Source organism: Rhinopithecus roxellana, chromosome 2 (assembly GCF_007565055.1).
Source record: "Rhinopithecus roxellana isolate Shanxi Qingling chromosome 2, ASM756505v1, whole genome shotgun sequence".
NCBI lineage: Eukaryota > Metazoa > Chordata > Mammalia > Primates > Cercopithecidae > Rhinopithecus > Rhinopithecus roxellana.
Window position 1 is genome coordinate 13,918,583 of NC_044550.1, and position 27,368 is coordinate 13,945,950.

At 34.5% G+C, this 27,368-nt stretch overlaps 1 protein-coding gene across 3 annotated transcripts in view; it reads left to right on the forward strand.

Annotated features, from left to right (window-relative positions):
- The window catches only part of BANK1 (B cell scaffold protein with ankyrin repeats 1), a 335,823-nt gene that overhangs the window by 74,886 nt on the left and 233,569 nt on the right, over nt 1-27,368 (forward strand). For 2 of the 3 annotated variants that reach the window (XM_030916824.1, XM_030916828.1), the window contains exons 3-5: nt 6,672-6,826; nt 14,139-14,277; nt 23,569-23,708. In XM_030916824.1, the coding sequence (XP_030772684.1) occupies nt 6,672-6,826; nt 14,139-14,277; nt 23,569-23,708 (434 nt within the window). Of the gene's footprint in view, nt 1-6,671; nt 6,827-12,143; nt 12,196-14,138; nt 14,278-23,568; nt 23,709-27,368 lie in introns of those variants that run through there. The other variant, XM_030916833.1, reaches the window with a different exon arrangement.

The following is a 27,368-nucleotide window of genomic DNA, read 5'->3' on the forward strand; positions in this document are numbered from 1 at the left end:
AGAAGTCATCACTAAAAACACTCCAGTTTCTACACAGTAACTTAAGGTTTACCTTGCTACATTGGGAAAGGAAAGATTAGGCACTAGATCCATTTTCCTAGATAATACAGTCATGCACCTGGGATATAAGAGAAATACAATCCAGTGTCAAGGGCATGCAGTTTAAAGTGAAGAGTAATATTCTTTTATTAATTGTTTCATGCTTTATTATTTAATTTAGCTATTCAATCATGATAGTAAAAATAAAACAGAACAAAACAATTCTATTGTTACTTAAACATAGGTAATTTTAATGTACAGCCTCTTTTTCATACTCTTTGCAAAGGCAAGTGTCTCTAACTTTTAGGCATTAGAGATGGATGTCCCTTCATCCTCTTCCTAGTCTCTCTTTCCAGGATCTTGTTCAGGCCCTTCTAGCATCCTCCCACCTCTCCCTTTCAGCCATACAATCACTCCCCAAGTTCTAGCTGCCTCATAGGCGTATCCCCTTATCTGCTGAGCCACGGAGACAACTGGGGCTGGATATACATGCCTTGCTCTTACTTCCCTGCACTTAGCCCCTTGCACTTCACTTAAGCCTATCACACTAGGTTCCACAGTTACATGTAAAAACTTGTAGTATACTGAAGGTAATACCAGAAATGGAAACATTAAAGTTGTTATTACTTCCCTGAGTCTCATGGCAACTGCAGGTAGGCCTTTCTCAAAGAGAGGTTTGGTACTTTTGTACTCTTAATCCACTTCTTTCAACCTCATCTCCTTGAAGTATGTCCAGTTGAAATACAATAGTGCATTTATTTTACCAATAGTTATTAAGTGCTAGTCACTTCCTCGATCTCATGGAGACTGGAGAAAGGAGTTATGAGAATATAGATTCAATGGCTAGAATGTTCTCTGTCTTCTCTTCACCATTTTAAGTTTAAGAACCACTTCTGAGGAGGCCAACCACCTGAATGCCTAATACATGTCTTTAACTTAACACTGAACATACAGTAGTGGTGTTGTTTTTAGTTAGGACATGAAGATACACACACACACACATACACACACACAAATATATAAGCATATGTATACAAACACTCATATTCTTAGGACATGGAGATATAGATAATGTATGTATTAACACATACTATATATTAAAAATTTGTGTGTGTGTATATATACACAATAAAATTTGTATGTGTGTGTATATATATGATTGTGTCTATCTAATTACCTTCTAAACTATTTAAAGCTTATAGAAAAGAAAATTAACTCAAATTGTTATCTAAACAACAGTGAAGTTTCATTTTCTGGCCAGAAAATGTCGTCATTTATTTACTTTGGGAAATTTGGATTTTTTTATTGCATTTACTACATATGGCTCTGTTACTTCATTCCTAGGTTAATTCTATCTGCTTTTTAGTTTTCTATGTCTGTTTAATGCAAAACACTGTATTCTCTGCACATTGTAGAAAAGTGTTAGAAGAGGAGAGAAAGATTCTATTTGACTTCACATTTTATTGGGGTGGAACAGCTTCTGAGCCACAGAGTTTAAGAACTGTCTACAAATAGTTTTAAATGTTTACAGAAATTCAGTAATCCATCACTGGACAGGTATTATATTTTTAAGTGTGTGTTCAAAATGAAATACGGTGTTGGTAAAAGTCTTGATAAACTGTAAAAACTCATTAAAATATAAAACATTTTTATTATTGCACTTAATATGAGTATACCTTGATTTGTTCTGCTTTGTGTTCGCGTTTGGGTATCTTTTTGTTTGTTTGTTTGGTTGGTTTTTTTTTTGAGAGGGAGTCTTGCTCTGTCACCCAGACTGGAGTGCAGTGGTATGATCTAGGCTCACCACAACCTCTGCTTCCTGGGCCCAAGCAATTCTTCTGTCTCAGCCTCGTGAGTAGCTAGGATAATGGGTGTGTGCCATGACACCCAAATAATTTTTTTTTCTTTTTTTGTATTTTTTGGTAGAGATGGAGTTTCACCATGTTGGCCAGGCTGGTCTTGAACTCCTGATCTCAAGTGATCTGCCTGCCTTGGCCTCCCAAAGTGCTGGTATTACAGGCATGAGCCACTGCGCCCAGCCTGTGCTTTGCTTTTTTGTGCTACACAGACACTGCATTTTTTACAAATTGAAGGTTTGTGGCAACCTTTTGTTGAGCAAGTCTATTGGCACCATTTTTCCAACAGTATGCACTTGCCTCGTGTTTCCGTGTCACATTTTGGTGATTCTTGCACTATTTCAAAGTTTTTTCATTATCATTATGTCTGTTGTAGCGATCTGTGACAAATGATCTTTGGTGTTACCATTGGAATTGTTTTGGATACCATGGACTGCACCCATACAAGACAGTGAACTTAAGCAATAGATGTTTTGTGTATTCTGACTGCTCCACTGACTGGGTATTCTCCCATCTCTCTCCCTCTGCTTGGACCTCCCTATTCCCTGAGACAAAACACTATTGAAATTAGGCCAATTAATAAGCCTACAATGGCCTCCAAGTGTTCAGGTGAAAGGAGGAGTCACACATCTCTCACTTAAAATCAAAAGCTAGAAATGATTAAGCTTAGTGAGAAAGGCATGTTGAAAGCCAATATAGGCAGAAAGCTAGGATTGTTTCTCCAAACAGTTAGCCAAGTTGTGAATGCAAAGGAAAAGTTCTTGAAGAAAATTAAAAGTGCTACTCCAGTGAACACACAAATGATAAGGAAGCAAAATAACTTTATTGCTGATGTGGAGAAAGTTTGAATGATCTGGATAGAACATCGAAACAGCCATAATATGTCCTTAAGCCTTTTTCAGAGCAAGGCATGTGGTAGATAGAATAAGTTACTGTCCTTGAGATATAAGTCATTTAAGGAAACCTAACAAGGCATGGATTTATTTGCTTATTAAAGCAGGCAACAAATATTTATTAAGTCTCTACCATGTGCCAGGCACAATTGTATGCACTAGAGATATAGAGGTGTGAAGTTCGACTAGGGTGTTGCTAAGACAAGGTGCCTCAGAGGAAGAGTGAGTGAATTTGGGTGGGCAATAGCATAGAAGGAGAGCAGAAGGATAATCTTGGGTGGCGGTTTAAATTTTTAGTTGAGGATCACTGTCAGTTAATAGTTGTTGCTCCTATGGATCTCCTGGTCAAAACACCTGCAAAGTAGAGAGCCAAGCCTAAAAATTTAACCCTTGGGAAAAAATGCTGGAATTACCCCTTCTCTTATCAGTTTTTCTTTCTCTGTTGTCTTTGAGAAGGGTGGTAAATACATCAGGTCCCATTCTGTTCCCTTATCTAGTCCCAATACTAGCTAATTTTGTTTTAAAATAGTCTAGTTTTATTCTTAGGGCAAAAGCAAAACTTCCTTTTGCTCAGTAGAAGTAGCAGCTAGGAAAGTCCCAGTTATCTCTGTTCCAAATTAGGTTTTAACTTATTAACATTATCTTTGTCCCAGGACCTTCTTCTGCTCTTTGAATTTTAAGTTTGTGGTTTATTTAGTTTTGGAAAATAATTAGTTTTGGAAAACGAATTTTCTATTTGAAGTTGTCTTTTCCAATCATGTTTTGGGCTCTGTTTTCTCTGTTGTGATGTCTCTGTTCATTTAGTTCCAGATTAACTTTTATCTTTGAGAAACTCCTCAAAATTTGTTCTTAAGTAATTGCACCATTTATGAATTTCTAGTGCTTTAATACATTCATTATCTTAAAAGCAATCTTTTCTATTGCATTTATATGTTGCAGAGTAGGAAAACAGATACATGTTCTCAGTCTGCAATCTTCATCATTTCATTCCTCTCTTGAATTAAATGGACATATATAATTTAAAGCTGTAAAATAAATACATTTTCAGTGTAGAAAAATCAGAATGTATATTACATATGCCGTATTATTAGATGGTATAAATACTGTATATTTATACCTATTTAGTAAATTACACATGACCCACGAGCCAGAAATAACCACTCAATATTTTTGGGTTATATATATACACACACATATATGGCTAGTCTATTCTCATTCATTCAAGTCTATGTCTTTAATTCCCTCTACACAGCTCTGTATATGTACAGTTTTTATTTTACTAGAATGAAAACCTACTAAATTGACAATTTTTTAACTTGAATTTTTTTCAGTTATAGCATAAACTTGTTGCTTGTTTTTAAATACTCCTTGATAGAATTATTAGCGACAACTTTTATCACATTTTTATCTTATTCCTTATTTCTTAGATTGCTTCCAATTTTCTCCATTACAAACACTACTTCTGTGAATATTCATAGAGATAAGTCTTTTTGTACATTTGTTTTTGTGTCCCCAGGGTAAATAAAATAACTTTTTGTAACCTAATATCAGAAGAATTAGCAGAAAACCCTGGATACTGCCACGGTGGAATGACTTCTCCTTTTAAGGTGTATTAAATAAAATCTATTTCTTAGTTTTTCTACAAACTCACAAAAGTAGTGAGCCAGTTTTATGCAACCTTTCACTATTTTGATTTGTGTATGTCTATGTGTGTGGGTAGAAGAGGGGCGGGGGCGGGGGGAGAGAGAGACAGGGAGAGAGGGAGAGAGAGAGAAATTGCTTATGGAAGTGTTTTAAATTGTTAGTGAAATAAGGACTGTTTTTCATTTCAAACAAGACTAGTACTGAGAGCAAGCTGGAAATCCTAGGTGCTTTTGTGCCTTAGTTCTTCAACTTTCATAAGACAGAAGAAAACAAGAAAACTTTCATTTTCAGACACAGCGTGGGGGCAGCTCCTCCCTCTCAAGGGAGGCTCTCTTTTGTTACTCCGCTTTTCTGATAGAATTACCTATGTGAAGCTGGTGACTTCTCTTACCGCCTTTGTCTCTATCTTTTTACCCTGTCAATGCTGCTTAGCCAAAGACCAACAGGAAAGTACCTGCACTTGAAGTGTTTGGATGTTTTTTCTTGTTGCAATAAAGAGAAGGCATATCAGGGAGAACCATGGGGTATCTCAGGAAAAGGGCACTGGGGTCTATCATGGGGAGGGGGGAGGGGGGAGGAGGGAGGGATTGCATTGGGGAGTTATACATGATATAAATGATGAATTGATGGGTGCTGACGAGTTGATGGGTGCAGCACACCAACATGGCATAAGTATACATATGTAACAAACCTGCACGTTATGCACATGTACCCTAGAACTTAAAGTATAATAAAAAAAAAAAAAAAAAAAAAAAAAAAAAAAAAAGAAAGGACTTGGAAGATTTAGACTTGTGTTAAGTGATTTGAGGGAGGGTTCAAGGAAGCAGAGCTTGGATATAGTTTGCCTGCTATCAAGAAGCAGGTGTAATTTTATGATTTGACATATTAATGGAATATTAATGACTCTACTTGGAAGTGAGGGACCAACTTTTCTGGTCTGCTTGAGAGTGAGGGGTTTCCTAGGGCAAGGCATTTTCAGAGCCCAAACCAGGAAATTCCCAGACAAACTAGGAGGAGTGGATCACACCATGTAGAGGGAAGGAGAAATGAGATGAGGCCGGAATTGCTAAAGAAACAGTCATTCGTACTAGCCAGGACTTGGTCATTTTTGTGGTTTGGGCAGTGTTCATTATTTTATCTAGATTCTGACATGATTAAAACGTGGTCTTGTCCCTCTCTTGGTTCATCATGGTGACAGAGTGGCCTTGTCTAATTTTGATGTTGCTGGTGCTCAGTAGAAAACCAGATTCTGCCTCTGAGTGCCAGGATGGCTTCCAGAAAACCAAGGCATTCTCATGGTGCCAGTTTAGTTTCCAACTGTCAGGGGCTGCTTTTCTTTATTCCAGTTCCCTTCTTGGAGGGTTTGAGGGCTGCTTTTGGGTGGACATAAGTTTATAGATGTGACCTTCTCATTTCAAGAGTCTTAATTTTAGTCGCATTGGTTCTGTGCCCTAGTGAAACATTTTGGGCTTTGAGACACTGAATAATAATAAAACATTATCTATTTCTCTTAACACATTTTTTTTTTCCAAATAGAGAACAATGTTTTAATGATTAAGACTAAATGCTAAATTGCTGTTAAAATTTTTAAAATCAGATACTATGCTCCTTCTTTGAGATTGGAAATTTACATTAGCATATTTCAGTGTTCTTAGTAATACTGATATAAGTAAACCCAATTTATTTGATATAGACACTTATTTCCATAGAATGCATTAACATTTTGATGAGTACTAGTATTTCACTATTAAACTAGTATATCCTAGAAATAAATACTAGTTTAATTTATTTAGTGATTATCCCATAATTGTGCTTTCTGTTTTTTAAAATTAGAAATATGTAAAGGGCAAATAACTATTCTGATTTAAATTGTTCCAACTTAAATGTCCTTAATAACCATCATGGAAAACAAATGGTTTTATGTTTTACAGATCTACTGTTTTAATATTAAGAGAAAATATAAATGGTGACTGGATTCTATTTTTTGGAAAACACTTAACTAGTAGATGAACATAGTATTACATATTTGATTTAGTTTAGTCATAATGATTATAAAACTAGTTAAATTGTGAAGCATTATTTTAATTATTAACATTGGTTCAATTATTTCAGCTATCTTAAACTCAGTTCGGTTTTCCCATATATTAAATTGGTTGTTCAGCAATTAGTCTTTATAACAATGGAGGAAATATTGTGGCTTTAGTTATATGATAATCTACATTCATAAAATTTTCTCTAGATTCTGAAGACTACCTTGAGGTCAACATTCCAACAGACCTACGAGTAAAACATTCTAGGGAAATAAGTGAGAGAAAGGAAATTGAAGAACTGCCAGAAGCTTCAAGAAACACCATACCACTAGCAGTGGTGCTTCCCGCTGAAATTCCATGTGAGGTCAGTAAAGATACCTTGTTATTTAAGTGACCCCACTGTGTTGTTGTTGTTGTTGTTGTTGTTGTTGTTGTTGTTGTTTGTAGAGACAGGATCTCATTATGTTGCCCAGGCTGGTCTTTAACTCCTGGCCTCGAGCGATCCTCCTGCCTCAGCCTCCCAAAATGTTGAGATTACAAGTCATGAGCCACCGCATCCAGCCCACCTGTTATTTTTTAATAGATATTGTATTTCACAAGAATGCAAACTCCAACATAGCTGTCATTTTTGTCTACTTTGTTCATGGCTATCCTCTGAACTTAGGCAATTAGTAGGCATTTGATACACACTGGATGATAATTGAATAGGCATTTGTTACATAATTGTTGAAAAATTAAATAGTGAAGGTTATATGGAAGCTTAATTTTATCAACTGTTACTTCACATTTTGCAAATAGATGTACAATTGCCATAGCTATCAAGCTAATTAAAATAAATTTAGATTCACATTAAATAGGTTAAAGATCTATTTTCCTAAAGGGAAACATACCCTTGGATAGAATTTTAAAACACCAATTTTTCAATGATGAAACATGTATTAAAGGCTGACATTAAGTAGAAATACCATAAAAGTTAGATGAGATGGTCCTTCAGGAAGTAAGAGTATAATGTGGGGGGAATGATTTCTGGGCAAATGACTGTGGGAATGTATGTTCCCAGCATGTCTTCCTCCTAAATCTTGCTTGGAATGAACCACTAAAATAAGCCTTTCCAAATCTCTGACTACATAAACTTAGGACAAGGAAAAGATGCTGGGCCTCAGTTTGTGGCATCCTTGAGTATAAAGAGGCAGATATACAGGAGAGCCTTATGGGAGTTGCCTGAAGGAGTCTTTCTGATAGAAGCCAGTGACAGGGGCTCACTGACCTTTGGGTGGGTCTCCTGATCCTACTGGTGTCAGTGGTTCTGATGGAAGTGGAATATCCTGTGTAGAGGGGTAAAGTTTAGTTTCCTCACCCTCACTCTCTAGACCCTTACCCCATGCCTGAGCAGAAGAATTGCTGTTTTAAGCTATTTGTTCTCAGTTCCAGAGGAACAAAAAAATGCTTTGACACTACCTTAGAGACCCCAGGAGACTGAACTATACAGGTGTGAGGAAACTGACACAGATGATTAGGCAAAGAAAAATTACAAGGACTCAGAACTTAAAGGAAGGAGATCAGGCTAAACAGTCAGAACTCATGGCTCCTACTGAGTCAGAAACAATGGAAAAGACAGAAAAGACGTGTAATAAAAAAAATGGCAACTACTCTCAAGTAGATGAAATCAAAGCAGAAAAAAGAAAACCCTCTGAAACTAAAAGTAGCTCAACAGGAGTTATACAACGAGTCTAAGTAGCTGCTTTTAAAAATATCTGCAACAGTAAAATTCGAGCACTACAAGACCCTTCTCTTACTAAATTTTCAAAGAAATCAGTCGCAAAATCAAACCTCACTGCTATCTAAGCAAAGATGTATTATGTAGATAGCTAGTTAGATAAGGGTTTTTTTCAGTAGGAGAATCATGGACTGTTTTTTATTGACATTGATATAATTCTTTCAGACTCTTGGATTTAAATTATTTCAATATAAAATTTCTTTTAGGTTCCCCACTTTTTAAAGAATCCTAAACATTTAAAAGGCTATACAAAGTTATTTTATTACCAGCCCCACATTCTCATCAAAGTAAGCTAATAATTGGACCAAAAATAGTTATCCCAGACAAGATTTTGTTGTTTTCAGAACCTAGATTTTAGTATAGTCTGAATCTATAAGACTATTGCCAACCACCATAGAAAAGATCACTTTTACCCACTGAGTGAAAATCATGTTTCAGACTTGCCACGACAACTTTCAGCCTATGGCAACTGTCTGAAAGCACAACTTTTGAACTCCAATTCATTTCTGAGAAGTATTCCAAGTAATCTGTGAATAGAGACCACTGTGAATAGAGACCACTTAAGACTACTGCCTTAAGGAAATGATAGTTGAGGTTTCCCTATCATCCTAAAAAATCTAGAAATTTTACAATACTAACTCAGTCAGTCGCCAGGTCTTCTTTAAGATGTACCTGATTTATGCCCAGTATCTTCAAACCCTGTTAATTTCTCTTTTTAGTTTTGTGTTTCCAGCATGCTAACACTGGGTTGACTGTGAGTTCTTTATAGTTGCATAATTTTCATTCTCCCTGATGAAAAGGGAGTTAGTTTAAATTATTCCTGCTGCTGGCTCTTGCTGTAGAATTGCTGAGGTCTATGGACCTGCCTCCTAGAGAAATTCTCTTCTCTGTGCCCTCATCTGCTCTGGAGCATTAACTTTAGTCTATCATTAATTAAGGTAGTGGGTGCTGTTGCTATTGCCTGTGACCCTTGGAGCTTGAATATATTGATTCCTCTGCCTTGTCACTCTTCCTAGCACTGCTCTTTTTCACAAATTTGGATTTCCTAGACCTTGAAAATTTTGTGCCACTTCTCAAACAGCAGAAAAATATTTTACTTTATTTCTTTAACTTTTTTTCCCCATGCACTAATGAAGATATCCCTCCATTGTCCTATTTATATAAGTTAATTATCTGTATCTTTGAGAAATACCTAGGTGAGTTTTAGCAGTTCCAATCTGCTTCTTAATTTGACCTCTTCTTTTACTTTCTGTATGACTGGCACACTCTTCTTGTTTTAGTATATTTTTTTGAACTTTTCTTTGCTTATGGGCCAAGACATTTGTTTGTCTGGCATATGCCTCTTGATTTTTTTGTGTGGGTTAATTGACCATGAGAGATGTGAGTTCTAGGTCTCCCAAATGCATCCACTGTTCAAATGAATCTCACCCAATTTTATCTCCCTGATGAAAAATCCACATGTGAGGTACTCTCCCATTGAAATTACAGCAAAACCAGAACTAGACCTGGTCTGTTTTTTAGTAACTTCTCTTCCCTCTGCAGTCTTTTACTCCGGCAAACATCCCCAAAGCAGTGGCTCTCCAATGCAGGTGATTTTGACCCTCTCTACCAAGGAGATATTTGGCAAAGCTTGCAGACATTTTTGATGGTCATAACTGGGGGATTGCTACTAGCATTTAGTGGGTAGAACTCTGAAAGCTGCTCAACTTCCCATAATGCACACAACAGCTCTCACAACAATTACACATTTGGTCAAAAAATATCAACAGTGTCAAGGTTAAATCTTATTTTTGTGATCCCTAGCCACAGATTCAGAAATGACTTCTATATTTTCTCAGCAGTAGCTCCATCCTAAAGAACAATTAAGAGTGAGCTTATTTTCTTTATCTCTTTTTTTCTTTAAACCCAGATCTTTAAATGTATCATTTTCCCTTCCTTTTGGTAGAATCTGCCTGCTGTAATCTCAACTTTCCTTCTCCCCAAATCTCTTACTTCCTTTAGTATAATCAACCGTAATTCTTTTATTTTTATTTTATTTTCCCACTGCTGCTATTCTGATGTTAAGATAGAGACATTTAAAAAACCAGTTGAGTCACTTATTGATTTCTTGAGAAAATTTAATTCTGAAAGTCATCGTGCAACCGCAAAAGACCTTTAAAGTGGCTTTATCAGCATTTGGATCTATATTAATTTTATTGAATGTTTTTAAAATCAGAATCCTACCACACACCATATTCCCTAATAAAGGTCTTTATTTTGTATGACCTGTTCATTGACACACTCTTAAGGCTAAAACCCTAATATGAGTCTTCAAGCCCATAGGACAGACCATGGATTATGTAATAAACAAATATAGAGATAAATTGAGATGCCGTGAAAGAATGTGAGTCTTAAGGGCTAGAAGAATCTCAGAGATAACCTTTTTACCAGTTCATCTGTTGACTCTGAATACAATTTAAAACAGTGTACAAAAGTTAATAGCACTACCCACTTACTTCTGATACCAAATCACAAACCAGTCCTTGGTAACCAACCTTAACTTAAAGCCCAATCCTGTGATTTAATTGAAAAATACAGTAAAAGCAGCAAAAGATGATTGTGTGCATTAATGCCTGAAATGTCTGTATTGTGAAGTGATGCCTTCTCAGAGGTGAAGTTTTACAGTGACCAAAAGATGTCTCTTTCTTTTAAGTAAGTGGTTATCAAAAACTAAACTACATACAGTGACTACTAGGGGAGTTTTCACACACAAAAAATAATGCCTGTATCCTACCTCAGAGATTCGGATATAAATGCAACATTGCTGATGAAATTTTACCTCTTTTGTTAGGTCTCAAGGCTTATGACCAATGTAGCCAAGCTTTAAAGTTTGGAAGTGATAATTGTCATAACCCCTTGTTTCCCTGAATGCTGACCCAAATAAGGGATTCACAGAGGAGTCAGAAAGATTGGGAGCAAAACAATAGCTTCATAAGTGGTAAAACCAGTTTATGACCATTTGGGGTTCCTAATATTTTCTCCACTGAATTAAATTTACTCGTATAATTAAGAGCCAGTGCTTACTCCCAGGGGTAGAGGAAGCTTTGAGTACTGAGAGAAGTATGGAACAGAGCTGAGCATACTCAATTTAAAAATGTCATCTTTTTACAGACTTACTCCATCTTAATTTAAAAATTTATATACAGAATGTTTTTATGTGAATAATTTTTGAAAGGTGCTACAATAATATAAGAAAACAAAAACACCCTTAGGATGTTTAAAATCTAGCTAGAAAGGCAAGACACAGACATGAAAAACTAATCAGTAGTAGAGAGCATGACTCTTAGTAATAGTCAAATGATGGTTATGGATATGCTGTGCTCTAGTGTTCCTTTGAAAGTTCTAAAACTTTTGAGCTGAAGTGGCAGGAGGATTTTGTGAAGCTGGTGAGATCTGAGTTGGACATTGTTGGAGAGGATAAATATGGGGATATAGAAGGAGAAAAGGAATTAAATATCATGCCAACATTATGTTCAAGCAGGCCCGGCTGCCTAGTTTACAGTGCAAAATGAAAGTACAAAGTACCATGTTCAAATTATTATAATGTCAAAGTAATTACAGCAGAATATTAAACCAAAAACAGGGCCTTCTAAGAGTGGGGCCCTGTGTGACTGTAAGGTCATGGGCCCGTGAAGCTGGCCATGGGTACAAATGAAGATAAGAGTGCCTCATTTGGGGTGGTCAGTGTGCTTGTCTTTTGTTTAGAGCTTTTCTGTGGAAATGGTTGAAAGGTGGAGTCCTGCCTTTTTTTTTTTTTTTTTTTTTTTTTTTTGAGACAGAGTCTTGCTCTGTCGCCCAGGCTGGAGTGCCGTGGTGTGATCTCAGCTCACTGCAACGTCTGCCTCTCGGACTCAAGCAATTTTCTTGCCTCAGCCTCCTGAGTAGCTGGGATTACAGGCATGCATCACCATGCCCAGGTAATTTTCATATGTTTAGTAGAAACGGGGTTTCACCGTGTTGGCCAAGCTGGTCTTGAACTCCTGACCTCAGGTGATCCACCTGCCTCAGCCTCCCAAAGTACTGGGATTACAGGCGTGAGCCACTGCGCCTGACCCTGAAGGGGGAGTCTGATGTGTCAGAAGCAGTCATGAGTGGGGAGTCGGTTGGGTGGATAAAACACTGGGAGAGTGCATGTGCACTGGCCAAATGTGGAAAGGTATAAGTCAAAGTTAAACAAGGAATGATGCACACACAGGAAATATCTCTGAACTTTAAAGCAGAGGATCTTGAGTAACTGAGCCCAAGTGAAATGGAAAGACATTATTTGGCTCTTAAAGATTTCAGGTAAAGGGGCAGATATGAGAAATGAAAGGAACAAAAGAACTGCCAGAAGCGAGGCCCTGTGAGGAGGAGGTTGCAGATGTGAGGAACGGGAGGGCTTACCCTCCTGCTTTTCTGGCATGTTGCATGTGTGGGGCAAGAGCAACAGGTGGAATAGTGGGAGTTCCTTTGAAATAGGATCCTTTCCCGATGAGCACTGTAAATTCTGAGGAGAAATTTAGTTCAAAATACCCTATGGACAAATATTTGGGAGTATTAGACTCTGGTGGAAAATGCCTGAAGTAGATTTTTGTGTGAGCTGAAATGATTCTGTAACATCAACATAGTTAGAAGCTCTTTGGAATAAAGCATAAAGATGTAAGTTTTATTGGTCAGTAATTTATACTTAGGGGTATTTAAGAGAATCTTGAAATTAGTAACTTTTTGATAAACATGATTTTATAAAACCATATAAGTATGATCCCTGTTTTTTTTAGCATGGAATTGAAAGTTAGTATGACTTGAAGAAAGCTTTTGAAAGTTGATATCTAAGATAATCATAAAAAGAATGTTTTATTTTAGCTTTTTCATGGGGTTTGACAGCATGATATAAGGAGTAGTGTGGATTTGGAAATTAAATATTTCTGATTAGACTTCAGAATGCAATTCTATATATTAGTTGTCCTTTTCTTAAAAGAGAAAAAGAAATAGCCTTATCTATTTATTTTGGGGTGTGTGTGTGTGTGTGTGTTTGTCTTTCTATATGTATGCCTTTGTGTTTATCTGTTTCAGTTAGGATTAGAGGAAATATATTTATATAAAAAGTGCTGAGTATAATTTCTAGTATAAAATAGATAATAAATGTTTATGCCTTTCTTTTCTCTGTATTAACCCCAATCTTTCATTCCTAGTATTGTTTCTCAATATTTTTTCACAAAGAGTTATTCAATAACCTTTTTCACCTTATAGATGCGGCTCTTCCATCTTAATTAAATCTAGAAACTTTAGATTTATAACCTTTAGTCAACTCAAAAACCATCGCAGACACTTAATCATAAATAAAGAGTAGCCACTGAACTTCTACTACATAAAACATAAAACTATTGGACTTCTTAAAAGAAAAGTCATTATATTTAAATTGTAAGAGATCTTAAACTTTTTCAATTCTATCATTTATAGATAAAGAAACCAAGTTATACAAAGGAGTAAAAAAGGGATTTGGAAAAATGATTTGGTTAACAACTGAATTATAGTCTTCTGCTGGTCTGTGAAATGATGCGTATACCCTGGTACAGAGAGCCATATTTAGGAAGAGGCAAGAGGAAAAGGAAGAGGCCATATTCACACTGTTTCTTTAAGTTGCAAAACATGGCATTAGAGGGAAAAAAAGAACATCTAATAAAAATAAATTCGATAATATTTAAAATGTAGTGAGAATCACATTTATGTATTTTATTTCTGGATACAGTTGAAAATACAAACACCATAGAAAACTTATTCAATGATAGTGTATTACCTTAATTATAAAGAAATGTAATGGGTTCTTTGGCTAATGTAAACTTTTTCAAATGCTTAAATGGGTTACATTTTCATCTTACAGAATCCTGGTGAAATATTCATAATTTTGAGAGATGAAGTAATTGGTGATACTGTGGAGGTTGAATTTACATCAAATAATAAGCGCATTAGAACACGGCCAGCCCTTTGGAGTAAGAAAGTCTGGTGCATGAAAGCTTTAGGTAAGAATGTTTATGATTTAATAAGTATAAAACATCATCCTTAGTTCCTTCCAATAAATTTATGATAAATGGTTTCACTTCCCTACAAAAACTAATATTGTTCTGCAGGTGTTTCCTGTGTTTAGTTTTCACATACCCAAGGTTGTTATTATTAATCTGGGTTTGCAAAAGTAAGAACATGCAAATTATGAGAAATTAGCTTGTATACTGTGTAATGAAATGACATCCAGTAACATCATACATTTTTAAACATGTCAGCAGAGAGCATTTAAATATATGGCAATTACTAAACATATAACTAAAATTGTGTGCTTTGTTGTGACATTTGGATTAGCAATTTATTTTGAGTTTTATTAATAAACTCTATTTTCTTCCCTTTCTGTCTTTTTTCCCCCCAAGTGTCTGGTATATTTTTGTGGCTCTGAAAAGCATGTTTTCTCCATTATTTTATCAGTATGGTGCAATTTGTACATATAATCTTCTCATCTTTTCCTTATCTCACTTACAAAGCTAATCATTTGATTATTCAGCTTTGCTTATAGCATGATAAATTGTATCAGATTTAAAATTCCAGATGGAATAACCATACTTGCAACAATAATTGTGCTAAAATCAAACTCTAATATTAATCTAATACTAATTTCCAGATATCTTAATATAAATGTAAGACTACTTGGTTTTTACATTTATGATGTCTTTTCATGATCAGAGAATAAAATCATCTTACAAAACCTCAAAAATGTGAACTTTGTAAAATATTTAGAAATAAAAAGATGCTCAATCTTGTTATGAATTTGGAAATGTGGCAAAAATATTTTAAATTAAAGATCATGTCAAACACATTTTGAACATTTATTCCTTTTAAAATATAGTGATTATGCAGTCTATTTACAAAGCATTTACAGACTTCTGTTTGTGTGGAAAGCATGTGTATGGATTTCCTTGCGCAGCTTAGACTGAAGTTGGATTATAAGAAGGAAAAACTCCATACTAAACATTTATAAACATTTCAGACACTGCTTTCTGTCATGGATAAGCATATGTAGAAGTGAAATGAGAAAAACTCCGTCTCTTTCCTTTTCTTTCTTTCTTGTCTCAATGCCCTCTACTTCATTATGTCACATTCTTAAGTGGTTTAATGAATAAAATTTTCTAACTAATTAGTTTCAGAATTTAAATTTAGTTAGAATAAAGTCACTGTAGAAACATCAATATTGCAGATTCAGAAGCACTTAAATAATATTTCCCCAAAGCAGATAAGATGTCAAATGTAATTATTCACATTACTTAAAAATTTTTGCTCAGTATACCTGCTGGCTAGGACAGAATAAAGAATAAAACATGTCAAAGTTCAAATTAATTATAAGAAAAGCAGAAAATGAATATGTCATGCTTTCCAAGATATACCAAGACATAATATTATCTCCATGATTAAACAACAAATCTGTAATAAATAGATAAATAAACCACTATTTACCAACTATCATAATTAAACTTATTTAAGTATTTGTTTCAACTGTTGTATTCTGTAAATTGATGAGAAATTTTCTCCCAAAAAGTTGACTGCTTTGTATCAATATTCAAGATGGTTACTTGAACCTGTTTGGGAGTATGGATGGAAAATGCCTCAGCAGAAATAGGCCCAGAGCCTTATTTTCTCTGCTTCATGTCATTGTATTTTGAACTGTTTTGAACCCTACTAAGAACAACTAGTAAGAACTACATTTTACATCATGACCCAGTACATGTGCACAGATATATAAGGAAAACAAACGTTTTACAAGTAATATTTAGACTAATCATTTTAGCCCCAACAGTAAAGAGCCCGTTTTTACAAGAAAAAGCTGAACAACTACAATTCGACCACGTTTCTTGAACCCATTAGAAAACTAAAGTTGGAAGGTGTTAGTTGCAGGTGTGATACCTTTTCTCACCATCATAAGGTTAACAGCTGTCATTCCTATAATAAAAGACAGATTAACAAGAGAAAAGCATAACAAATTTATTTAATCAAAGATTTATAGGAGCCTTCAGAAATGAAGACCTAAGGACCCAGGGGAAACTGTCTATTTTTATGCTTAGGTTCAATGAAGAATAAACAGCTGTGTAGAACAGTGATTGAACAAAGGAGTATGAACTAGTGGTAACAAGCTTGAGGGGAGGAGGACCCAGTAAGGCCTGGCTGTTCCGACTTTTGTTGGCTTCTCTATGTGACATTCTTTCCTCCCATGTATGGAGCAGGCTTTCTCTGAAATGAGGATCTTTAAGGGAGAAGAGAGAAGGGAGACCTTTTTTGGTTTTGTGGTTTTCTTTGGGAAAGAGGAGTTCCAGTTTCTATGATCTGCCTAGGGGAAGAGGAATTCTTGCTTCTATGACTGGATCAGGGGCATGAAGAAGGGTGGGAGACATGAGGATGGAAGGTCAGAAAGACCCTGCTTCTGAGGCTCTTTTGTCTTCTTTAGTTCAAAGTATGCAGCACACCAAGACGTCATACTTTGGGGTATTGTCTTCTGAGCTCTGACAAGGGCAATCCACTATTTCAAAAGCTGGAGAAAACAATGAATTAAGAGAGTGTCATTTGAAATCTACTTACCTAGAGCAGAGGCCACTGGAGCCACAAAGTAGTAGGAGCACATAAGTGTTAATTTTGATGGAAGTCTGAAAGCTGAGAATGGATTAGTTTGAGAGTGAGAAACTCCTGGAGGCAGTAGTTTTAGGAGGTTCCCACACTTTTGTAGGATTTACCTCCATGAATCCCACCAGGTTTGTACAATGCATATCTGAGAAAGATCCCATGGAACCCTGGTGGGGTCAGAGGAAGAATAATCATGGTGAAATACTTCCAGCATGTTCTCCATAGCACAGGCCTACTCTCCAGAAGAAAACACTTTACCAGAGCCTCATTCCAGCTGGGAAAGGACATCATTTCACTGTGGCTCCCTCTGGCCTTCCTGTCTCACTTAAGGGGCATTAGGGGAAGCTATGCCACAGCAAAAACACTTGTAAAGTCATAGCGAAGAGTCACTAAAAGACTAAGACTTAATCATAAGAATATAGAATGCTTTCCTTCCCTACAACCTTATGGTTACCACAGCAGGATTCCAGCATAATGACAGTGGATTACTGTTTAAAAAACGCAACCAACCAGCCGAAAAAACCCAGCAAGATCCAGACTCTCTCTAGGTAAAGTACTTAGAAAAGTACATAATCAAAAGAGAGACAGAAACAAAAATGGTAGAGGAATTTAAAGCCGCTAGCACCGATAGCTACAACAAACATTAAATACAGTCCAACTCCTAAACAGATTCCTATAAATTCTTTCACTACAAGACTATTTACCTTATATCTAGTCATAAACCAAAACCAAACATTGCAAGGCATTCCTAAAGCAAGATAAACACAATTTAAAGAGACAAAGCATGCATTAGACTAGTATTAGATACGACACAGGTGATGAAATTTTCAGAGAGGGATTTTAAAAGTGATTAAGATATAAAGGGATCTTATGGAAAATGTAGACAACATGAAAGAACATATTGATTATGTAAACAGAGATAAATTTTGAGAATCAACAGGAAATGCTAGAAATCAGAACCACTGTATCAGAAATTAAAAAGTGACTTTAATAGGTTCATTAGTAGACTTGACAAAGGTCAGAAAAGAATCATTGAACTTGAAGATAGGTCAATGAAAACTTCCCAAACATAAAAGGTAAAGAAAAAGAAGGGTTTTTTTGTTTGTTTGTTTGTTTTTTAAAGAAAGGACAAAACATCTAAGAAATGTGAGACAATTTCTAACATACATGTAATTGGAATACAAGAAGAATGAGAAAATGAAGAACAATAAATGTTTACGTATTAATGGCAGCGATCAAAACACAGATATAGAAAGCTCAAGTAACACAAAGAAAGATAAATATAAAATATTGACACCTATTCATATTACATTTGATCTGTAGAAAACTGAAAACAAAAGAGAAAATCTTGTCAGAAGCCAGAGAAAACAAATAACTTACCTGTAGAGAAACGAGTATAAGAATTATGTTGAATTTCTCTTCAGAAACCACGCAAGCAAGAAAATAGTGAAGTAAAATATTTTAAGTATTGCGAAAAAAAGGAACCCACCAATCTAAAATTCTATATTCAGTGAAATTATCCTGAATATAGAATGAAGGAGAAATAAGGACTTTTTGAGACAGAAAAATGAAGGAGTTCATTACCAGCAGACCTGCCCTGCAAGAAATTTTAAAAGAAGTTATTTGGGAAAGAAAGGAAATAATATAGGTGAGAAACTTAGATCTGCATGAAGAAAGAGCATCAGAGAATAAATGAATGAAGGTAAAAACAAAATCCTTCATTTTCCTTATTTTTAATTGATCTAAAAGATAAATGTGTGTCTGAAGTAAACACTATCAATGTGTTGAGTGATTACAGCATATGGATAAGTGAAAGTAATGACAGCAATATAAGGGACAGGAGGGACTTAGGTTTGTTAAAAATGTATATTTCAGACTCTAGGACAGTTACTAAAATTTTTTTAAAAGCTATAAATGGTAGGCTAAGAAGAGAGAAAATGGAATCCTACAAAATTCTCAAATAATTTTGAGAGAGAGCAGAAAAGGTTGGGTAGAGAGGGGTAACAAAGAAAAATGTAGGGAAAAAAAAATTACAAGTATGGTAGATATAACCCAACCATGTTACTGAAGCCAAGTAATCACTACTTAAGTTTAGTGAATAGTCTAAGAATGTCAGTTAAAAGACAAAGATTGCCAGAATGGATAACAAGCAAGACCCAATAATGTGTTGTCTGTAAGAAACTCAGTTTAAATATTAAGACATGGGTAAATGAAAAGTGAAAAGTGAAAGGGTTGGAGCAAGGTAGGTTGGAGGTTGGTGCAAAAGTAATTGCAGTTTTACAAATGTCATTGAAAGTAATGTAATGAAATTGGAATACAAGAAGAATGAGAAAATGAAGCAGAGATCAAAACACAGATACACCAACCTAATACCGTGATAACACTAATCAAAGTAGAGCTGGAAAGTTGTACTAATTTCAGACAAAAAAGATTTTAGAAAAAGAAAAATTATCATGAATAAACAGAAGCATTATATAATGATAAAGATATATTCTCCAAGAAAATAGAAAACTCTTAAACATGTATGCACTTAACAACAGAGTGTCAAAATATGTAAAGCAAAAGCTGCTAGAATTGAAAAGAGCAATAGACAAGTCCACTATTATGTAAGATTTGAACACTGTCTTTCCGTGATTAATAGACTCAGCAGACCGAATATCAATAAGTATATGAATGAACTGAACACTATTATTAATCAACTTGGTTTAATTAACATTTATAGAATACTCCATCAAACAACAGTAGAATGCATGTTTTTCTGAAACTCATTTGGAACATTCACCAAGATAAGCCATCTGCTGCATCTTTAAAAAATAAACTCTATTCAATATAAAAGAATAGAAATCATGCAAAGTGTGTTATCAGACCACAATAGAATTGAAATAGAAATCAGCAACACAAAGATAGTTGGAAAATCCCCCAAATTCAGAGATTAAGTAACACACTTCTAAGGTGAAATTAAAATAATTTGAAATAAATTAAAATGCAACTTAACAAAGTTTTTGGAATGTAGATGAAAAGTATGGACAGGGAAATTTTTATCATTAAAAACTTGTAATAGAAAAGAAGAAACATATGCAATTAATAACCTATGCTTCCACTTAAGAAACTATAGAAAGATGAGCAATTTAAGTGTAAAGCAAGCAGAATAACATAAATCATAAAAATTAGAGCAGAAAACAATGAAATGGAAAATAAGAGAGAAATTCAACAAAATCCAAAGCTGGTTCTTTGAAAGGATCAACCAAATTGATACACTTTTAGCCTGGCTAACCAAAAAAGAAAGAGAGAAGACACAAATTACCAATATCAAGAATAAGATAGGAGTAATTACTACTGACCCAGGAACATTAAAAGGATAATAGTGAGTATGGATACAAATTTGATAACTTAGACAAATGGACAAATTCCTTAAAGACATAAACCACCAAAAGTCACACAAGGAGAAATGGATAATCTGAAGAGGTCTATGTCTCTAAAAAATTGAATCATTAATTATTGGTCTTCCATAAAAAACAGCAGCAGTGCCAGATATTTTCAGTCAGTAACAATGTAGAGATAAACAAAAATTATTTTAAAGTACAATTATGCTGATAGGTGGTGAAATCTTAAGATGCTCTTTTACTAAGTAGCATCTTTCCCTTTTGATACATGGAAACATCTTAACCTGACATTTTTATTTGAGGAAAATATCTTCTAATTTTGCCATCTCCCCTTTCCTTTCAGCTCAATAACTTGCCACACCTATAATTAAGTTATTTTCTAGAAACCACACCCTCCTAATGGTAACCATAGGTTTGACACTGACAGGGACCGTTTTGTACTAAAGCAATTTGAGTTACTAAAATCTCAGCTTATGTCAAAACTTATAATAAATATATGTGAAACCATTAAACTGTAAATACTAACTAATTTTTACATAGAACGTACAGAGCATTCCTCTGGTACTTATAGTACTGTGAGAAAAAAATTTAATGCAGCAGGAAGATAACCAATTAAAAGTTGAAAGGAATGCATAATATATCCACAAAGATTTAGAATCTCTTTATTAAGAAACTGTGCTCTGGATAATGTAAATTATAACTTTATATTTCATTAGAAGAGCACTTCAAGATATGCAAAATATTATGCTCAACCTGCTTAAGAAAATAACAATTGATAATATATTTTTATAAATATCATAATTCAGGAAAACAATTTTAACATATTTTAAATTGATATTAATTTTTAGGCATGACCCAGGTTTTGAAGCCACCTATATTTATTTAATGATAATATTTGAATCCAAATAGAGCCATGTTTATTTCATTTTCATGGAAACAGTGTGGGTTCATTTAATGTTTACCATATGGGAAAAGTCTAAAATGGGATCATAAAGGAACACAGCTTCTCAGACAATAGACATACGCAGACAAAAGAGCTCTGAAATTAATAGATTTGTGAAATATCCACTTTTATAGAATTAGCGAAATATTTTAACTATTAAGAAATACCTTTGGATTATATTTTTCATAAATTACTTCAATTTGTACCTCATCAAGGACAGACCACTTAAGTATAGAGATAGGGAAGGTTGACAAAGACATTTGAATGTAACAGAATTTGAGATTTGAAATGATGGGAGCAAGGAGTTCCATTTTTCCCTTCCATTCTGTGCCTGTTTTCCTCTTCACGGCTGACTCAGTAATATCCTTGCTTGGTTTGGAGATCTTGATCTGTGTTTGTGTGTACTTACAGGGTTAGGTGTTGCTTGAATACTTTCATCCAGATGGTAAACAACATTTAATTTTACTCTCTTCTATTTGAGTCCTTACATTAATTGGTTTTTATTTTTACTGAGAAGCTATAAAATACAGTCATCATAGTGAACCAAAATTAAAGTAAAATAATTTTCAAGCAGTACAGGGTACTGCTCATGTAAAGGTCAGTTCAATAATGTATTACTGAGGAGGCCTCCCAACCATATGAATCTGTAAGGCATTCTCTGTGACATGTAGTTGGGACCAGTAATTAGGTATTGATTTAATAACTGCCATTTAACAAATATGAGAATGTATACAGCAAACACAACACTTTAAAAGGCATCTCCTTGGAGGATTACTCTAAAATCGACATCATTATCAGTAGATGCACTGGTAAAATTTTGAGTTAACTAAGGACTCAATGTATAAGAATAAATCAGTTCAGTTTCATGTTAGATTAAAAAATATAGAATATTTATCTACTGTGTATCAAAAAACTACCAAGCAAATCTCACCATATACCTCTCATGATTCATTACCTGATTTTCTTTCAAAAGGTTAACTCTCCATGGTAAAACTCCAAACCTCTTTTGTGATAAACAAAATTAATATCTTCTTTCAAAATAATTTTTATGACATCATAACATTTACATTGAAATTTATCTTTATTAAATCTACTGAAATTCATTTCATTTGACTCCAATAACTCTAGAACCACCTTTACCATATGCATACTGCTTTAGCTGATGAGATGTGGTTTAAAACTTTCATTTTTGTTTGTTGTAGTTTCCCTTACATTCTCTATTGGATGAATGCTTCTTTGGGAAGAGAGAGCTCCTATTTTTCTACATACATCATTATAATACAGGCAAGGCATCTAGTCAAGAAATATGAGAGGAAGAAATTTCAGCTGCTCGACCTAGTTAAGCTTAAGATTGCTTTTGTTGCATTTAAATTTTCTTCAGCAATATTATAAGAAGTCCTTTAACAGCTTCATGAGATAAAGTGAAATTAATACTTAAACCTTAAAAACTTTTAAATATTCAAAGCTCTTATATTTAATGACTTATTCCTAACCCTAGATATTTGAGTGACAGTTTTCTGGGAGAACTTGGGAAGTATCTCAATGACAGATTAAAAGCTCTTAAAATTTGTTTCATAATGAATTTAAAGAATTACATTTTGTTTACTTTTCTTACACTAAAACATAATAACTTTTTAATTGATTGTTTTTTGATATTCTTTCATAGACAGTCCTAAATTCTTATATAACTTTAATGCTGCTCATATATTACAGCACAGTTCACAATGTAGTGTATCATTCATTTTGAACAATTTGTTCTCAAAAAGGCTTTAGATGAATGTATGATGTAAATACTACTTTAGTATCTGGGCATTAAACCTTGCCTTTCCCAGGGTTTTTCATTGTAGTCAACTGAATACAAGTTGTATAATTTAAATCATTTCAAATTACAATGTACTCTTCAAATTACAATTTTGAGAAACTTGCCGGTAATTAGTTAAATTGTTTTCATAAGATAAATAATAAATACCTAACTTTTGATAAATGGCTATACTTTTCCAAATTCTAAAGAATTATGCCAAGATTATAGAATGTTACAAAGAAAAGTTATATTAGTAAGTAAGTTGGGACAAATAATTTAGTGCTTTACTTTTATTGTTATTTTAGATACATTTTGTATTTTAAGTTTTTTTAAAGCAATTAAGTCTAAAATTGTACATTTCATTTTGTGGTTTCCAACTACCAAGAATTTTAAAAATGATTTTAAGTGCTAGAGATTAGTAAAAGTGTTATGAATTTTTAAAGACTTCTTTTATATTCTCTAAAAGATGTAATAGTATGAATATGCATTAAATACTCTGCCCCTAACTCTTGTTTATTATTTTCATAAGAGTTTCCTGCTGGTTCAGTCCATGTCAATGTCTACTGTGATGGAATCATTAAAGCCACAACCAAGATTAAGTACTACCCAACAGCAAAGGCAAAGGAATGCCTATTCAGAATGGCAGATTCAGGAGAGAGTTTGTGCCAGGTAAATTGATCTTTCCACTAAGTTAATCATAATGTAAGCTGAAGAGCTAATGAAGGATAAGAGGATTCATGCTTTGGTATAAGTTTGAATGTTGACTGAATAAGAGTGAATTACTACCTGTCAATAGGAAGGAAAGAAGCAACCTCTGTTGTGCCAAAAAGTGGACAAATTACTTTGCCTAGGTCAAAAAAATCCAGATAATGTCAATGGAAAATAGCTTATTCATTACAAGGTAGACATTTTGATGGGCTCATTTTAAAGCTGTTACAAGCAGGTAGAGAGAGCAATTAGAAAGAACTCCTAAGAAATGAATTCCTTCTTTATTCAGACCTGCATAACACAAAGTAAAATGAAAGTCAAATCATCTGTCTCATGCTTTGAGATTAAGGAGTTAGACAAACCAAAATATCACCAAAAAGGAAACATGTGGTGTCAATCTAGAAATTGTTACTTTCATGTGGACACTTCTAAGCTCAGTGTATGTTTTCCTTAGTTTCATTTATTATTGTTATCTGATTGTGAAAATTATTTTTTGTTTGTGATATTTATTAGGAATATGTGCTTATTCCATCAAATTTTCAGAGTGAAATAAAGGCCATTTCTAATGACTTGATAATTAGAATTATATCTTTGCTTAATTGCCTCAGTTTTTCATGTGAGAGGTAGAAGGGGGTAGAGAAAGGAAGCCTAAGTATCCTCAAATTTACCATAAAATTTACCATAAAAACCTATCTTCAAATTTACAGTAAAAACTTATAAGGTTTTTAACAAAACTATCAATGATAATGTAGCTGACAAGTTGTCATGAAACTTTATGTGTTTAAACTAGATTAGAATTGGAGGATTTGTTATTATTTCATGTGACACATTTTTCTATTAGAGTTTTATTTTTGTATTATATGAACAACATATTTTAGAGCAACGGAAAAGGTAAACATGTCTTAGAAAAGGACAGGGAGTGAAATAACATTTGTCAAACTGGAGAGTCTGAGGACATTTGACAAAATATCTATATTGTAATTCCAAAGCAAGTACAAAAGTAATAGCTTGAAAAACAGACTGTTTCATTTTCTTGTGACAAGTCCACCTTGTCCTCTACTTAGAAATTATATTCATAACAAAAAAGATTAATAAAGGTAATATATTGCACTGTGACTATTCAGTCAGTGTAGAAGTAAAGTAGTCCCCAAACATATTTTCTGTTGGTCTTTCTGTTGTGGCTGGGGATCTTTGAATATAGTAAAAAATAAATGTAATTTATGATGCCTGGACAATTTTTCAGGATGCTATAAATATGCAACTCATGATTTCTTTTACAGCTTGAAGTGGAAAAAAAAGTGAGTTTGCTAGTTTTTAGATAAGTTGGAAAATGCTGTTTCTTTTTTACCCTCTGTATTGGAATGAGGGGAAAGAAAGAGTCACGGCTTTTCTCAAGGATTTTTCTCTACCACCAAGCTCTGGTGGCCTATAGAAGGGAGGATGCTGGGCAGGCACAGGATGATTCAGATTTTACCATCAGGAGAGAGCCATTTTAAGTCAGAGGTCTGAGTAATGACAGACAGAATTACTCTAACTTGGTGGCAGCAAACCATGGCATGGCAAGGAGAGACATTAAGAGACTGTTTAATTTATGTAATTTAAGGGAGGTTTAGAGGTTTTGCAACTGTCATGAGGGCACCTAGAAGTATTGTGGGATTAGATAAAACAAAATCTGAGACTGGGATCTCAGACCAGATCAGACTGTAACAGGCTGGATAGAAGGAAAGGCTGCACTTCAGTGAGTCTCCCAAGCGTCTTGGACTAAGTATGACATGGGATTTGTCTAAATCTTCTGGTATCTGGACCACACAGGGTATCTGTGAACTCACTGAGGAGGTGAAAAGCACTTTCTACCCTTGAAGAAGCAACTGCAGAGGCATTGCCGCAGTGTATTTTAGATTTGTTTGACCTCGAAGGAGGTGTCCCAGCCCACACTGTGCTTCTCCTTCAGGGCATTTGGTTTTCCTTTCTATATTTGCCTTTGCTCCCTCATAGATTATGTTTTTAACGAATTTTGTGGTCGGGCATGGTAACTCATGCCTGTAATCTCAGTACTTTGGGAGTTTGAGGCAGGTAGATCATTTGAGGCCAGAAGTTCAAGACCAGCATGACTGACAATGGCAAAACTCCATTTCTACTAAAAATACAGAAATTAGATGAGCATGGTGATGTATGCCTGTAATCCCATCTACTCAGGTGACTGAGGCAAAATAATCGCTTGAACCCAGGAGGCAGAGCTGAGATCACACCACAGCATTCCAGCCTGGGTGACAGGGTGACACAATAAGTCTCTCTCTCAAAAATAAAAACAAAAAAAAAAAAAAGAAACTAAAAAGAAAAAAAAAAAAAAAAAAAAAAAAAAAAAAAAAAAAACAGCATTCTGTGGAAAGCTGTACATTTCTTTTCCAAATTAGAACATTTCAGTAATTGTTTCTTTCATGGGCTACTCTGCCATTTTATTAAGAAATGTGAATATTTTGCCCACGGTTCACTTTGAACACCTGTACTGAAAACACAATGTACATTGTAATTTTATTTAGCATAGTTACTCTTTATAAGTCGGAATATATGCCAGAACATTTGAATTTTTAAAATAACCTACCTACTTAGCTGAAATGGTGTATTGTAAGAACTTTCCTGAGTTTTCTAGTAAATTTTAATGGCAGATGTGATTTCAGTAATCCTAAAACTTAGCAATAAGATCTTTCTCACGAACATTTAAAAGCTATTGGGCATGTAACAACATGAACATTGTGTGAATTTGAGGAAAGAATTACTAATGAGAAAACTGCAGGGTTTATGTTTTAGCAATTGTTGAGTTTGTAATAAGAGACTTTGTATTATCATTTAAAGAAACCATGCATATAGCAAAATGAGCATTCTGTGAATTTGAGAAAATAATAATGAGAAATCTGGCTTTCTAATTTAATTTTTAATGACATCTATTAGGTTTTAGAACACCTAACCTGAATAGTTTGATTATTTATCTGCTTCTTTAATCATTTCATCTTTGTTGGATAAATACTAAATCCCAGAACATAACCTCATAAAGGTGAAATTTCCAGAGCATCACTTAAAATAGTAAATATGAGAGAGATTCAAATGAAAGAAATCCAAAGCCCAGTTTGGGATGATAATTAGAATTGAAGTGCTAGTGTTAGAAATACTAGTAACTCCTATTGAACTAAGGTAATGAAAACCTTGGAGACTTTCATCCTATTTACAAAAATGTCTTGGGGAAATAATAAAGTTAACTTTGTAACTAGGTAACAACATAAAAGCAAAATAGCATCGAAAGGCTAAAAGAACACAGTAATTATTCATTTAAGTAGTAGGATCCTTTATAGCAAAAGATTTTTTTTTATTATACTTTAAGTTTTAGGGTACATGTGCACAACGTGCAGGATTGTTACATATGTATACATGTGCCATGTTGGTGTGCTGCACCCATTAACTCGACATTTATATTAAGCATATCTCCTAATGCTATCCCTCCCCCCACCCCCTCCCCACAATAGAACCCGGTGTGTGATGTTCACCTTTCTGTGTCCAAGTGATCTCATTATTCACTTCCCACCTATGAGTGAGAACATGTGGTGTTTGGTTTTCTGTTCTTGCGAT